Source organism: Heptranchias perlo, chromosome 6, assembly GCF_035084215.1.
Source record: "Heptranchias perlo isolate sHepPer1 chromosome 6, sHepPer1.hap1, whole genome shotgun sequence".
Classification (NCBI taxonomy): Eukaryota; Metazoa; Chordata; class Chondrichthyes; order Hexanchiformes; family Hexanchidae; genus Heptranchias; species Heptranchias perlo.
The window spans coordinates 15,268,944-15,284,151 of record NC_090330.1 but is presented as its reverse complement, the minus strand read 5'-3'; the positions used below and the strand labels follow the sequence as shown (position 1 = coordinate 15,284,151).

At 39.2% G+C, this 15,208-nt stretch overlaps 1 protein-coding gene across 1 annotated transcript in view; it reads left to right on the top strand.

Annotated features, from left to right (window-relative positions):
- cnga3a (cyclic nucleotide gated channel subunit alpha 3a) overlaps positions 1-12,102 on the top strand; it is a 53,754-nt gene extending 41,652 nt beyond the window's left edge. Inside the window, exons 5-7 of the mRNA XM_067985376.1 lie at positions 6,406-6,513; positions 8,447-8,553; positions 9,465-12,102. Of these exons, the coding sequence (XP_067841477.1) occupies positions 6,406-6,513; positions 8,447-8,553; positions 9,465-10,870 (1,621 nt within the window). The 3' untranslated portion in view covers positions 10,871-12,102. The remainder of the gene's footprint in view (positions 1-6,405; positions 6,514-8,446; positions 8,554-9,464) is intronic.
- Positions 12,103-15,208: the final 3,106 nt, after the last annotated feature.

Genomic DNA, 15,208 nt, shown 5'->3' with positions numbered 1-15,208 from the left:
CATGGTCTTCTCCTGTCTGACAGACAAGTCTATATCATTATAGCCTGCACGTTGCGATTTACTCATGAGCTAATCATGGGCAAACTGAGTTACGATAAGTTTCTGGGAGTTCCTCCTGCTGGTGAACCCAGGATACTGCTGTTTTCAATCTGTGGGTATTATTGCCCATACAGTGGATCAGCCAAGGAGAAGGAAACATCATTAAATTCTCTAAATCAGCTGTGAGCTGTAATTAGGTATGTATGAAATATTATATCAGAAGCTCCAATATGTAATCTACATTAATTGAATGTTACCAGACAAATATCTCCCCGCCCCCTTTATATCACATCAGAAAATAGGATTGGGATTTACCATTCATTAAAGTTTTATGTCGGATGCCTAAATTAGCTTACCTCCAACTGTTGCACATATCCCAGTCCTTCATCAAGCGAGATCATCAGGGCCACTGTGCAACACTGAGTAAAGACTGCGTTGGATACTGAAATGTATTAACTTTTATCTAATTTTTAACTAATAAACCTTATTTTAAATATTCTATACCTTCTTTCTAATCAACTTAGAATTAAAAAACACTTTCTTCACCTGTTTTCCTCTGCTTCCCGGGTTCCATTATCTATTTTGGAGTTGGTACTCACAAAAATGGTATTTTGTTTGGTTGAAAACTACTTCTGCACAATGTTGTTTTAGCCCTAGAGCATCTGATTTTCTGTGCTGACAGTCTGATCGCAACTAAATAAGAAACTCGTCTCTTGGTGCAGTGGGGGTCAATGAAAAGATCATTCATTTTTATCTTGCACGCATTGTAATGTAGTGTAACTGGAAAAATAATTTGTGGGGCAGCTTACTGGATTTTCTGGCCTAAAAAGGACATAACTTTGCTTCTCTTTCTTTGGAGCTGTGCCTAGATGATGTCCTACTGTAATGTTTTACCTTAAGTTCAGTGCACAAGAATACAATTGGCAAAGATCACAAAGATCAGTACAGATGAAAGAGGCCATTAGACTATCTAGTTCTCTCTTCCATTGTAGCACTTAAATGCCTCTTGAATGCTTCCAGAGTTTTTGCCTCCACTACCCTACTTGAAAGACCATTCTGGGTATTGATCACTCTCTGGGGGTAATTGTAACATTCAGCAATGATGTAAAACAGGTGATATTGGATCAGCCGCCTGTTATACACCCGGCCGATTTGACTTTCCTTTGAAGTCATGGAAAATTGAATTTTTAGTGTGAGAATTTGACACTGACAGATGTCGATTTTAATTATAACTTTCAATTGATACTAATATCTTTTCCATTACTTTCTGTTTCATTTCTAGATACATACTATAGGATGTAGAATACTATTAGCTGTATGATTCTATGTCTAATATTGTTAAACAGTATCTTTTCTACTTTGATTTACTATTCACCATATTCAAAGTGTCACCAAAATGTGATTGCCTTTTAGGATTCTGTAAATGTAAGAAAACTTAAAGGGGCATTGTTGCCATATTAGGGAGATTTTAGAAGAATGTCCTGCTCGTGCTATCCTGCTCAAAGTTGGCTGTCATATTTTTATAATAGTCTCTTTGTTGCTTTTATTGTAGTTTTTTATTAAATGTCACTGTTGATATAATGATTTTCTATCCCTGTGCACACCGTTGTTTTCAAATCTGCCGATACTTCCCCTGTTCTGAGCTAAAGTGTAGATACTATTTGAATTAAATGACTATTGCAGCATTAATGGTATTAATTCAGTGCCAAAGCAAGTTCATGTTTTGTGACATAATTGTATTTTGCAATGCGGCAGCCAGTGGTCCTTGGCACATTTCAATGTAAACAACTGCAACGACAAGGTTGAAGGGTAAGCAGCTTAGATAGATTTCATTCTACCTTCACTAGAGATTCTAACCACTCCCGCTAATAATATACAGTAGCTCATAGTGGTTCCATTGATCCTGTTAAATGCACAGTTAATATGCCAAGATACTTTATGCCTGAATAATAGTTATATAAAGGAAGAATGACTGAATATGCTCCATTGAAATGTTACACTTTGATTCCATTTGTGGTAGATCAAAGGTAGATCATGCCCTTTAGCAATTTAAATTAGCAGTACATAAGAAGATTGGGTTGTCTGATTAGATGGCTTATATTTGTGTATTAATCAAATAAGTCAGAATGAGAAACCCTGATGTTTTGGATACTTCGAATCTAAAGCAAAATGTTGTTCACCCACATATTAAGCTCTTACAAGGTATGTATTACCACTTCAGTCTGGATGAAAACCACTGCAGCGATCAGTTTTGGAAAAAAACATTTTACTTAAACAGGAAAGAATTGTTTTGTTTTTGTTTGAAACTGGAATTGTCCATAATTTGAAGGAACGGAAAGCTTGAAGCAAATGACAAGAATGCTGAGAATAAAGAGAAAGGGTAAGGTACAGAAATTAATGTCAAACTATACAGCCTTGTTTTCTAGAGCATATTTCCCTGTGTATAATCATCTAAATTAACACCTCAATGGGCAGTATACAGATTAAATGAAGAGATCTCCCAGGGGGTATGTTCATCAAGCGGTTCTGAAAATAATTTGCCTACCTGCTTTCACCACACAACCATTCATTGAAACAAAAGCCTCCTGGCAAGATCGAGGAGGATAAGACAGCACGGAAAGGGCCTTTCTTAATTAGCAAGGATGGCACATAAGATGTAAAGTCATTTTACTACAAAACACAAGGAAAAAGTAAGGCAAGACCATTCAGATCGAAAAAAGGCAATTCAATGCGCATGAATCTTTCTAATTTCTTATTAGAAATTAACAAGACAAAACAAATGAATTGAAGAATTTATTAGAAATAATATGACAACGAGGTGAGAAATAACAAGGCTGTCCAGCAGATGTTTTTATTCTAAATGTATTCTGGTTGTTGTAGAGTTTAGTTACTGTGCAGCATTGAGTTGTAGGTATCACCTTATTAGTATAACGATGTTTGTGGGAACTGTGTTATAGAAACATAGAGAGACTGAAAAATACAGTGTAGTACATAAAATTTGCATTTTATCAATGCAAATAATATTCCTTTAGAATCTCCTTCCTAAGATGCTCCCAAATGCCACCTCTCTGTCTTTTCATAGATGAGGTCTGTTGTTTATGTAATACATGAGTTTTAGACACGACCTGTAGATTTCACAACCGGCTACACAATCAGCTGCATTATTAGGTTTCCTTACAATCAACTTACTGTGTTTTTACACACATCAGCTAAAATCCACATTAAAGTATTGCACTTAATTTTAAATGATCTTGTTAGGTTTTCTGAACAAAATATGAGTAGTTCAATTATTGCCCAACAACCATGTCTCTTCAGTATTGCTTCTTCTATATGTGTCAATATGCCAATAGATATTGTGTAATGATAAAATTATTGCTATGGCCAATTATACCATCAGAATATTGTTTTTGGCTCTTACACTTTGCTTACCGTCATGTCCTGTTCTGCAGCCACAGAGACGAGTCTGGGCTACGTAACCGCTATCACTTTCTTTGATTGGCCGGCTGGACTGAAATGCCTCGTGGATAATTTTCACCTAACTTGCTGGGCGAGAAACCCATGGGATTGGATGGAACACTGATTTTACACCCCGCCCAATATTACTCTCCAGTAAAACCAGCATTGCACCTGATCTCGTCAGTTTCCCAACGGGCAGGTTAGGTTAAAATTGCCCCAGTTGTTTCTGCATGGCGCTCCATCTGGCCATCTTAGTCCAACTAAGAAGCAACAAACTTTCCCAACTGAGATAAGTGGTTCTGAGCAACAAGTGACTCTCTGGGACTCAGTTCTAGGATTTTCTGCTCAGGCAGTACCCATTTTGTTGCTAGCATATTTCTAAGCTCCTTGCTATGAGAATATTTTATTTCTGACATTATTCCTCTTCCCAATGAGTTCTTTCTCTTTCAAGTGTTCTCCTTTAATTGAGTGGATTTCTTCACAAATGCAAGTGGCAGTGGTGTTTTGTGTTCAGCAGCAGGAGGCACACCCCAGCATAAGGACAAGACAGATGATGGTAAAGGGTACGGTAGTGTAGTGGTTATGTTACTGGACTAGTAATCCATAAAGCCTGATCTGAAATCCAGAGAACGTGAGTTAAAATCTCAGTGTGAGAATTTGAATTCACTTTCAAATAAGCTGGCATCAATAAAAATGACCATGGCTGTATAGCTGCTGGATTATTGCCAATAACCCAACTGCTTCAGTTTAGGGAAGGAAACATGCTTCTTTACCTGGTCTGACCTATATGTGGCTCCACTCCCACCACCAACACGGTTTACTCTTACCCTCTGAAGTGGCCTAGCAAGCCATTCAGTTGTATCACTGCCTTCTCAGGGCAACTAGGAATGGGCAATAAATGCTGTCCTTGCCAGAGACGCCCACATCCTGAGAATTAATTAAAAGAGAGGCAGTATAAGCCTCTTCTCTGCTTTGCGTGAGATATGCAACTTCTCTGGAACATTCACTCCCTTCCCAGCAGCCTACAGTTGAGTAAGCTCATTGCATTACTGGATCAGAATCCTTGGCATGCCTTGGGCCCTAAATATCCTCATAAACACAATATTTTATCATCATAATGCTTAAACATTAAAATATAATAGGAAAAACTGAGTGAAATAATCACAGCAAAGAATCTGCATAGCCAATTGTGAATTTGTATGGGCACAAAAAATAAATGATTTTCCAATTAAAAATAACCCCTCATGTCAAAGAGAAGTAATAAATCATAGTAAGACATTCTGTTTGTAGCTGGTCTAGATAAATGGATCTTATTTGTGATTGGGCTATTTTATTGACCAGTGTTGTCCTTTCTGGCTGTGATCCTTAATAATAGCCTCTTTAATGTGTAATAAGCTGTTAAATACTGATATTCATCATGCAGCAAGGAGAAAGAAAAGAAAGATGAGAAAAAGGAGGAAAAAGAATGAAGAGTAAGTCATCAAAATAAAAGTGAAAAGCATTGGTGCATAATTTTTCTTAAATTCTTTGTATTCAGGTTCCTTTACATGTCAGCCTGTCTGTTCTGGTCACCATAATTGTTACCTTGAAATGCTTTCATTATATTTTTAGTACTTGTATTATACTTGTGCAAGAGTATAAAGAGATTTAATGGCGGAGATTTTACACTTCAGTGCTCGACAGCTACGATTTTCCACCCATTTGCTTTAATGAACAGAATATCGTGTACTGGTGAGTGTAGAAGTAGAAAATCCCAGCCAATCAATTTTACAAATGGCAGGCCCATGGCATCCTAAAGGTACTAATACTATGTTTGCTTCAGCTGAAGACAATAATGATTTAATTTTAATCATTTATTACCTTGTATTATGTATCAGCTATCGCTGTCGCCTCTGAGTCAGAAGGTTCTGGCTTCAAGTCCTATTCCAGGACTCAAGCACATTGCAGTATTGTTGGAGGATCCATCGTTTGGATCTGATACTAAACTGAAGCCCTTTCTGCCTGTTCCACTGGTTCAGGGAGAAACTAAAAATCCCATGACACTTTCTGAAGAAGAGGCAGAGTTCTTCTGATGTCCAGCCAATGTTGCTCCCTCAACCAACATCACCTAAAACAGATTACCTGGTCATTTATCTCATTACTGTTTGTGTGGTCTTGCTGTATGTAAAATGGCTGCCATGTTCCTCCACATTACAACAGTAACTGCACTTTAATGTAATTCATTGTGCACAAAGTGCTTTGGGATGCTTACAAGACATAATACGGCTCTTTTATTATATTTCTCATTTATTCAGAAGAACGCTGTTGCTATAGTTCAGTAATTATGGGTTTAGTGTGATGACATTTTTATTTGATCTGCTTGAACTTGTAGATGGCTAATGTAGATTGGCATACAGTTGGTTCTGTTGTTGAACTGTGTGACATTCATTGGTGTGAAGTTGGTTCTTCCAGTTTTGAATGGGATAGTGTACATAAAGCTTATAGTTGATGGATTACCTGGACAACAGTACCAGTAGATTGAAGGCTGTGCGTGAAATGGTGGTGATTGATAACTTGTGCACATTGGCTCATAGACTACGTCTTGGTGAGTTTAATATTTAATATCAAGCAAACGGATAGTAATTAACCAGGTAAACAGTTTATCGTGAGCTTTGAATTTATGCATCAGGTAAATATTTTAACACCAATTTTACATGGAATGTTCTAAAAATGAAAACTTTTAGCAGTGAAATTTATATTTCAGTAATGTTTCTCATGGTTTCTAGAAATTTTGGTAATTTCAACAATACAGCAGAGAAATTGAAATGGAAAACATTGGTTATGATGCAAGAACTCCACCGAGTGAATTTAACTAGATGAAAGTTTTGTGCTGAAAGTACTTGTTGCAACATATTCTGTTTTGGTTCCCAGGAAGAAGAAAGATGTGTGTGTCATTGACCCTGCAGAAAATCTTTACTATAGATGGTTGTCCATTATCACAGTGCCCGTAATGTACAACTGGTGTATGCTGGTGTGCAGGTAGGCTTAAGATTAACACAGTAAGTAATTAGGATTGGTCACTTTTTCTCCATCTAATAAGTGTTATTCGGTCTTTCAGTGTAAGCTGACTCAGTTGGAAGAACTCTTGCCTCTGAGTCAGAAGGTCGTGGGTTCAAGTCCCACTCCAGAGACTTGAGCACATCTAGGCTGACACTCCAGTGCAGTACTGAGGGAGTGCTGCATTGTCAGAGGTGTGGTTTTTCAGATGAGACATTAAACTGAGGCCCCACCTGCCCTCTCAGGTGGACGTAAAAGATCCCATGGTACTATTTTGAAGAAGAGCAGGGGAATTCTCCCCAGTATCCTGGTCAATATTTATCCCTCAACCAACATCATTAAAACAGATTATGTGATCATTGTTACATTACTGTTTGTGAGACCTTGCTATGTGCAAATTGGCTGCCGTGTTTCCTACATTACATCAGTGACCACACTTCAAAAGTGCTTTGTTGGTTATAAAGCGCTTTGGGACGTCCTGAGGTCATGAAAGGCGCTATATAAATGCAAGTCTTTCTTTTATTTCTTTCAAAAAATATTAGGTTAAAATGGCGTTGTTGCCTGGTAAAGCATCTTGTCAGATGTGCCCAGATTTATAAACAGGTATACATAATGGTATAATTGGTGAGGTGAGAATATTATCATATCGCTAATCAGGAACGGTGCACGGCAACGTACAAATCTCTGTCTCTATCTCTCGGGCAACCCTTGGAGACCTGATCTTCTAAAAAGGCCTTCAACTTAAATTCCTAATATTATGTATTATGTATACAAGGGAGCTCTGATACAATATCCCAAAGTTGCTACTTACAACAACATGCATTTATATAGTAATGCAGTAAAACATCCCAAGGCGCTTCACAAGAGCATTATCAAACAAAATTTGACTCTGAGCCACATAAGGAGATATTAGGATAGGTGACCAAAAGCTTGGATGGAGAGGTTTAGGGAGGCAATTCCAGAGTTTAGGGCCTAGACAGCTGAAGGCATGGCCGCCAAAGGTGGAGCAATGAAAATCGGGGATGTGCAAGAGGCCAGAATTGGAGGAGGGCACAGATCTCGGAGGGTTGTAGGGCTGGAGGAGGTTACAGAGATAGGGAGGGGCAAGGCCACGGATGTCACATAAGTACTTCATGGCGGTCTGCAATGCTTCAATACCCCCGACTAATACAGTGGAGATGGAGATAGTGGACTCCTTCACACTAGAGGAAGGCTGCTTGGCACAGTCTCCGGTGATTGCTGCAATCTTTCATGCTCATAAGTCATCATTCTTTTAAAAGAAGGTGCTCTGAGGTCTAATACTGGAGCTCTAGGTTTCAGAAGAAACCAGAGCATTGCTCTGCAACATAGCTGCACGCAGATTATATCTACCTATGTAAGGTACCAGGAAAGGTCATTCAGGCAGATAATATGTGGGTTCAAGAGACAAATACATTGTTTTCTGGAGGAAAAGGGGATTGAGGGATACAGTGAGAAAATGAGTAGGTAGGATTGTTCAATGGAAAGGTATCAAATGGCCTTTTCCTATTTCTAAAAATTCTTATGATTACTGGCCTCAAGAGTTGAGCTCATGTTGATAATTAATATAGGTTTAAAGTGGATCCAGTGCTAGATATGTAGCGGATTCTTGGTAGTAGCTCCAACTGTTGCACTGAGTCTGACACAGTTACCCCTCGCTGTTAAGCTGCCACCTTCAATGGATCTCACTGTAGGTGATGTAGCTGAAACAGATTCATGGGTTTTATAAGATGATTTTTGGACTATTTGGTAACAGTTACCCCATTCTAACTTGGTATACATAACACCAATCTTCCAAGTACGGCTGATACTACACTACACCACACTCCATCACAGTTACTATCAGAACATACCTACTTCTTTAGTGTCAAACTGAAGTTTGCATCTTGTACTCTAGGGCTTGCTTTGATGAACTTCAAACAAAAAATCTTACCATGTGGCTGGTGCTGGATTACATATCAGATGCAATCTACATTATGGACTCATTTGTAAGATTTCGGACAGGTAAGCAGTCTTTTAATGTTTATTTTTCCTATTTTTGTAAGATATTATCTCCTCCTCTTTGACCACCCTCTTCCAGTGCTAAGCCTCATACCAAGATTAAGAGGATGGCTTTGTAACCTGTCTTCTGCCCATGCTGTTCTCAGCCATTCATCTGGAGGGGCAGTCAATTGATTATCCCCTCCGTTGAATGTCCTGACAGTCTACCCAGTCTCTGTTGAGATATGAAGGTCCATTTTCAGTTCTGTATGCTGAGCTGGCAGGAGGCGGGTGCTGTGGGCTGTGTACATGCCCAATTGGATAAGGGCTAAACCTGCTGGAATCCAGAGTCAGCCTAATTTTAATAGTTCAACTGAGTTCTCAGCCCATACTGAGCCTGTTGCTAGGAGCTCATCAGGGTGGGGTGAGGCTTGAACCCATGATCTTCTAGTTGAAAGGCAACTACTAACTGAGAAAACTGACACCCACAAAGATTTTTTCATTTACCTAGTCATAACCTTATGATAAATTTTAGAAATGAAAATAAAATATATAATTCCAGATGAAATTACCCCTGTAGTAGTATTTTGGTTTAGATTTCAGAGCAGTTCATCCAGGGCCTTTGACACTGCCAAAACTCCCCAGTGGAGAGTGAACACATCTTTAAAGTCGAGTTTTTTCATTTTTTTCCACATAGCAACTATTTCTTTGCAACTATTAATATATGTCCTAAGTGTCAGCTATCTAAAGGAAAACTGTGCTTCATTGTAGGAAACATTTCATTAGTCTATAGTATCAAAAATAAACTGTTTGTAAGTCAGAAATTATTGAAAATAGCAGAAAGCTGTTGATCTTGCAGACCCGTTAGTTTGAGAACCTAAGCTTTAAAGTTTAGAACGTTGTTCAGCTCAATAACATTACACTTCTTTATCTAGGTTTTCTTGAACAAGGATTGCTGGTTAAGGATGCAAAGAAATTGAGAGAGAATTACATGAAGATGCCTCAGTTTAAACTGGACGCACTCTCCCTTTTACCAACAGATTTAGCGTACTTTAGGCTGGGATTTAACTACCCTGAGGTGCGATTTAATCGTCTCTTCCGCTTTAGTAGAATGTTTGAATATTTCGATCGCACAGAAACCAGAACAAACTACCCTAACATATTTCGAATTGGAAATCTTGTTTTGTATATCCTCATCATTATCCATTGGAATGGCTGCATTTATTATGCTATTTCAAAATCGATTGGGTTTGGTATTGACACCTGGGTCTATCCAAACATATCCCATCCTGAATATGGGCGGCTTAGCAGAAAATACATCTACTGCCTTTACTGGTCCACTTTGACCTTGACCACCATTGGAGAAACCCCATCTCCGGTCAGGGATGAGGAGTATCTCTTTGTGATAATTGACTTCCTGGTGGGAGTCCTCATCTTTGCCACCATCGTTGGTAACGTGGGCTCCATGATCTCAAACATGAATGCCTCTCGAGCTGAGTTCCAATCCAAAATTGACTCCATCAAGCAGTACATGCAGTTCCGTAAAGTGAGCAAAGATCTAGAGGCCAGGATCATCAAGTGGTTTGATTACCTGTGGACCAACAAGAAGAGCGTGGATGAGAAGGAAGTCCTCAAAAACCTGCCTGATAAACTCAAGGCTGAAATCGCCATCAATGTCCACTTGGACACGCTGAAGAAAGTCCGGATCTTTTCGGATTGTGAAGCCGGCCTCTTAATCGAGTTGGTGCTTAAACTACAGCCTCAAGTGTACAGCCCTGGAGACTACATTTGCCGAAAGGGGGACATTGGCAGAGAGATGTACATCATTAAAGAAGGCAAGCTGGCAGTTGTTGCCGATGACGGGGTAACACAGTTTGTGGTTCTTAGTGACGGCAATTACTTTGGAGAAATCAGCATCTTGAACATAAAGGGCAGTAAGGCGGGCAACAGGCGGACAGCTAACATAAGAAGCATAGGCTATTCTGATCTCTTCTGTTTGTCCAAAGTTGACCTGATGGAAGCCCTGACTGAATATCCAGATGCCAAAAAGATTCTGGAAGAAAAGGGACGTCAGATTCTGATGAAGGATAATTTGATAGATGAAGAGGCAGCAAAAGCAGGAGCGGATCCAAAAGATCTGGAAGAAAAGGTGGAAAGAATGGAGTCCTCCTTGGACAGCCTGCAGACTAGGTTCGCCAGACTCATGGCCGAGTACAAATGCACTCAACTAAAGCTGAAACAAAGACTCACAAAGGTGGAGAACAAAGTTAAAAACTTTGGCAGTGGATACCTATCAGATGGCTTCGACAGTGCGACTGACATAGAAATAGGAAAAAAGTGAGGGTGACGATAATTCCTCATTTGTTTTTCTTACTATTTTGATACTAAGATACACTGATGAGAAAATAAATTATTTTTGTATGGGACTATACAGGGATAGTTTAAACACTATAACTCATAATTATCAGTTAATATTTGACGTAGATCTGTTATTAAACATTAAAAACAAACTGTGACCCAACGCCCATTTTAGGTAGCTTTAAGTATATTTGTTAGGTGGTTATGACAGGGAGCGAAATTCTAATGCCGTACACTTTAACCAAATAACAGTAACAAACTAGAAACAGAACCAGGATATACACAGTTCAGGTTTTAGCATCTGTGCTGTTGTGGTTTAAATGTATTGGAGTTTTACTTATGGCTATGCTATATATACATACATATATATATACACACACACACACACACACACACACTCTATATAAAGCCCCCACAAACTATGCCTGAAGTTTGAATGAATTCATGCATTGTCTACCCTTAAGGGGGATATGAAAATTTAAATTTCACATAGATATGGCTGATGGAATATATGATAACATAGCTGGTGAGTGTCGGGCGCTGTGAGACAGCATTAAATATAGAAAAGGCTACTTACCTATTAATACTTGATTTAATTTCCCTGACCCCTTACCATGACATGTCAGGAAACTCCTATCTGATCACCAATGAGAGTATTGCAACAAGCCACACCACTGTTAAAGTTGGTACCATGCAGAGTAGTTGCTAGCATTACTGTGTTTGCTGAAATCAGCCTCTTGGTAATATTAAAATAATAAGTTGATAAAACAAGTTTTCATCCAGCTAATTTTTCAAAAGTGACTAAACAAAGTCTGGTAACTACAGACCCAACAGTGGTTACAACTGGGAATGGTCTACCACATAGGCAGTGGGGTCAAATGCATTGGAAACATTCAGAAGGTAGCTTGGTGCTGTGTGAGAGGCTGTCGACTTTAAATGAAAGATGAACTAGCTGGACCAAATAGCCTCTCTCGTCTGTGGAAAAAAAAATAGACTCCCATCATGTACCTCACCAGTTTATATCCTGAGAGTGGTTTACCAAACTGTTATCCAACAAATAGTCTGGCCATTGGTGGGCCTGATGGTTTTATCTCACCCTTTTTATATATTGGTAAACATGGGCTAATCTAACTTATTTATTACCTAGAGGTTGTTAGTTTTTTTCCTCTGTTTCTAAAAGGCAACTTTTATTTAAAAAAAAATACAGATCTTGTTTATGGCTGTAACTTTAAATTAAGTCTTACAACTTGTTGTCAATTTTTGTTTTAATTGAAATATGTTGTCAGGCATTCTTTTCTGTTACTGTTTACTACTGGAGTAAAACACAATTCATATCCAAATGTGTCTCAAATTAATGTATCATTTTACCATCTTTCCTGCTATTTCCCTCTGACAAGTGGCTATTATCCATTTCACAAGCACAATTGTTGGAAACAAACTGTAGTTCAGAAAGAAGATTTCTGAGATCAAAAGAAAAACTCCAAACGCAGGAAAATCTGAAATAAAAAAACAGAAAATGTTGGAAATACACAGCACATCAGTGAACATCTGAAAGAGAAAAGATAGGTTAAAGTTTCGGGTAAGACTCTTGGTTACAACCTATGTTTATGTGTTTGAACAATAAGTTGACTCACCTAAATATCAAATATCATACTTACAGGAATTGCTAATGTGTATGAATGTGCAAATAATTCACAGCACATATCTTCCTTTTAGCGCTCCATCTGTTCCAGTTCAACAGTACAATCATTTATGGTATCTACAAAAATGATTTAGGTAACAGGTGACATCAACATGAGTACTGACATGAGTATTATAGACTGAATTGGAGGATGGAGGGAATCGAGATATGTTAGTAACATAAAGCTCCCGCAGGAGAGTGGCATCCAAGTCATGAGAAGGGCATTTGAAGAGATGGTTCCAGTGAAGAAGTTGGAACTAGCCAGTTGTAAAGATACTAAACCCTCCTTGAAATCCACCAGAAAGGCCAGTCAGGGATCCTTCCTGGTAACAACTAGGTGGTCTTGGGATGAACCACGATGTCCAAGGGGCTGCTTGTAACAGTTCCTTACTGAAGGTTTTGTAAAAGATGTTAAAATGAGATGTATCGTATTTCAACCCAATCATTAAATGCCACTAGCTCCTTACAGACTCTCATGCTCCTCCTTTGCAATGTGGAGCGAAAGCATAGCTGGTTTGCAACATTTTGGGCCAAAAATTAGATTTCGGCATTTAAAATGTCTGAAAATTAGCCCCATAGTCCACAACTTGTGGTCGACTATCGGAATAAACAGTTAATTCACATTTTATGTAGAAAAATACAGTTTGTGTAACGTATTTATCAATAAAAGATTTACTGGAGTGTTATTTAGTGTCTTTAGAACTCAACCTACATTATTCAATATATTTTCATTAAAGGTGTACATTCTCCATTTAGCAAGTCAGTCACATTTCTTTGCATTGCTGAGTCGATCCATAAACATGGATTTCCAGAATTAGACAGAAAATAAATGTCTTTCTAAAATAATTTACATTCTTTAGTTCTTTGGATAAGCCACTAGCCCTGTGAGTTAATGCAACTGAGTAAGAGGTTTTAAAGAGAATATTGTCTCACAATTCGTTTAAAAGGTTGCATATAAGGTAGAAGAGGATGAATCATCAATTGACCTCCTGAAGGCGTTTCTTTTAACATAGAATTACATATTGAATTTACAGCACAGAAACAGGCCATTCGGCCCAACTGGTCTATGCCGGTGTTTCTGCCACCAGCCGTTTATACACGAGCTTCCTCCCACCGTACTTCATCTCTTCCTAGCAATTCCTTTCTCACTCGTGTACTTATTTTACTTCCTCTTAAATGCATCTATACTATGCGCCTAAACCAGGATATTGTCCATTGCTGTTTAAATAAAGAAATAATGAACGGGTTCCTATTTCACAGAGTCACCTGGTGACAGTATTTCTTGGTTACACTTTGGAAACTTTGAGTGTGTCTATAACTTGGAATGGTTTTCCAAACTGTTAACTCGCACATTTTGAAGGGAATTTGCTCAGTCTCAACTATCATCGGAACATTGGGTTCAAAGGAACACCGCCTTTCGTGGTTTCAAGACTGTAAAGTGTTTATACTTCCAGACAAAGACGGGAAATTCTAGTTCCCTAACAACGCACAAAGCGCGACTGGGTTGGTCTTTTGCACTGTTGTTAACTTGCTGTAAAATTAAAGGGATTTAATTATTATCTTTCTGTCGGGATGTGGCGTCCTGCTAGAAGTAAAGAATACCAGGGAACACCTTTCAGGGGCTATCTCAAATTTAGAATATTGGAAAACAGGGAAGAAAGCTGATGTGGGAATGTTACAGAATTTGTATGAAATCCAAGGGACAGACCAACACTTGATCACATTGGGTAAAGAATGGCACAGAGAATGAGAACGAGGGAAGCAGAAAAGTCAAAGTTGATTCTGTCGATCAACTGGAAGGAGGAAATGTTGCTGCAGAAAAGGCTCAGCACCTTGGATTCTCTGAAGAGGCAGGTGGCAGATTCTTACACACTCGATCAGAGGGTTTTGTACAATAGATTTCGAACCAAACTCAGGCGCTCTGAGCTGGCCCACGCTCGGCTGATGGGGAGACAAGAGCTGATCGAACAGCTGAAGTCCAACGTTTTCTCCAGCTTCAACACGACAGTGACGGACGATAGCAAGGCAGCGGTAAGGGAGATCTTACAAGGGGCTTCGAGGGATACCTCAGTCAGTGCGAGGCATAAAAGAACCGAATGTCCACTGACTCACTCAACCGGTTTGACAATGAACGAAAACCATTTCAAAAGGAACGCCAAGTCAGTCTCCAAATGCAGCAGTAGGGTGGGGACAGCCGTGTCTAAGGCAACTCAGGAGGAAATTGGGAAGAATGGGATGAGTCAATTTCCTGCGGTAAGACCACACACGACCACGTTGTTAATTTCTCCTGAACAAGAGTCAGAATTCTGGACCCACCGCCCATACACCGCGGTGGGGGGCAGTTTGGAACCCAGCCAGAATTACACGGAACAACTTCAAAGTGAGGAGAGGGGCACAACTGCCAGAGTTAAATCTGTTATTTTTAACGCAAATGCAGACGAGTCTAAGCAATTTGACACAGACGTGAAAGGAGCATCACAGCGACCCAAGAGTAGCTACCGACCCAAGAGTAACAACTCCGACCGGGCGCAGAGTGTGACAAGGCGTGACTGTGCTCTCAACGTATTCCTTAATATAGGAGAGCGTGAACTAAAGCCGTCTTTGCTGGAGATCCACGCCAATCTCACCAGAGAGACACGT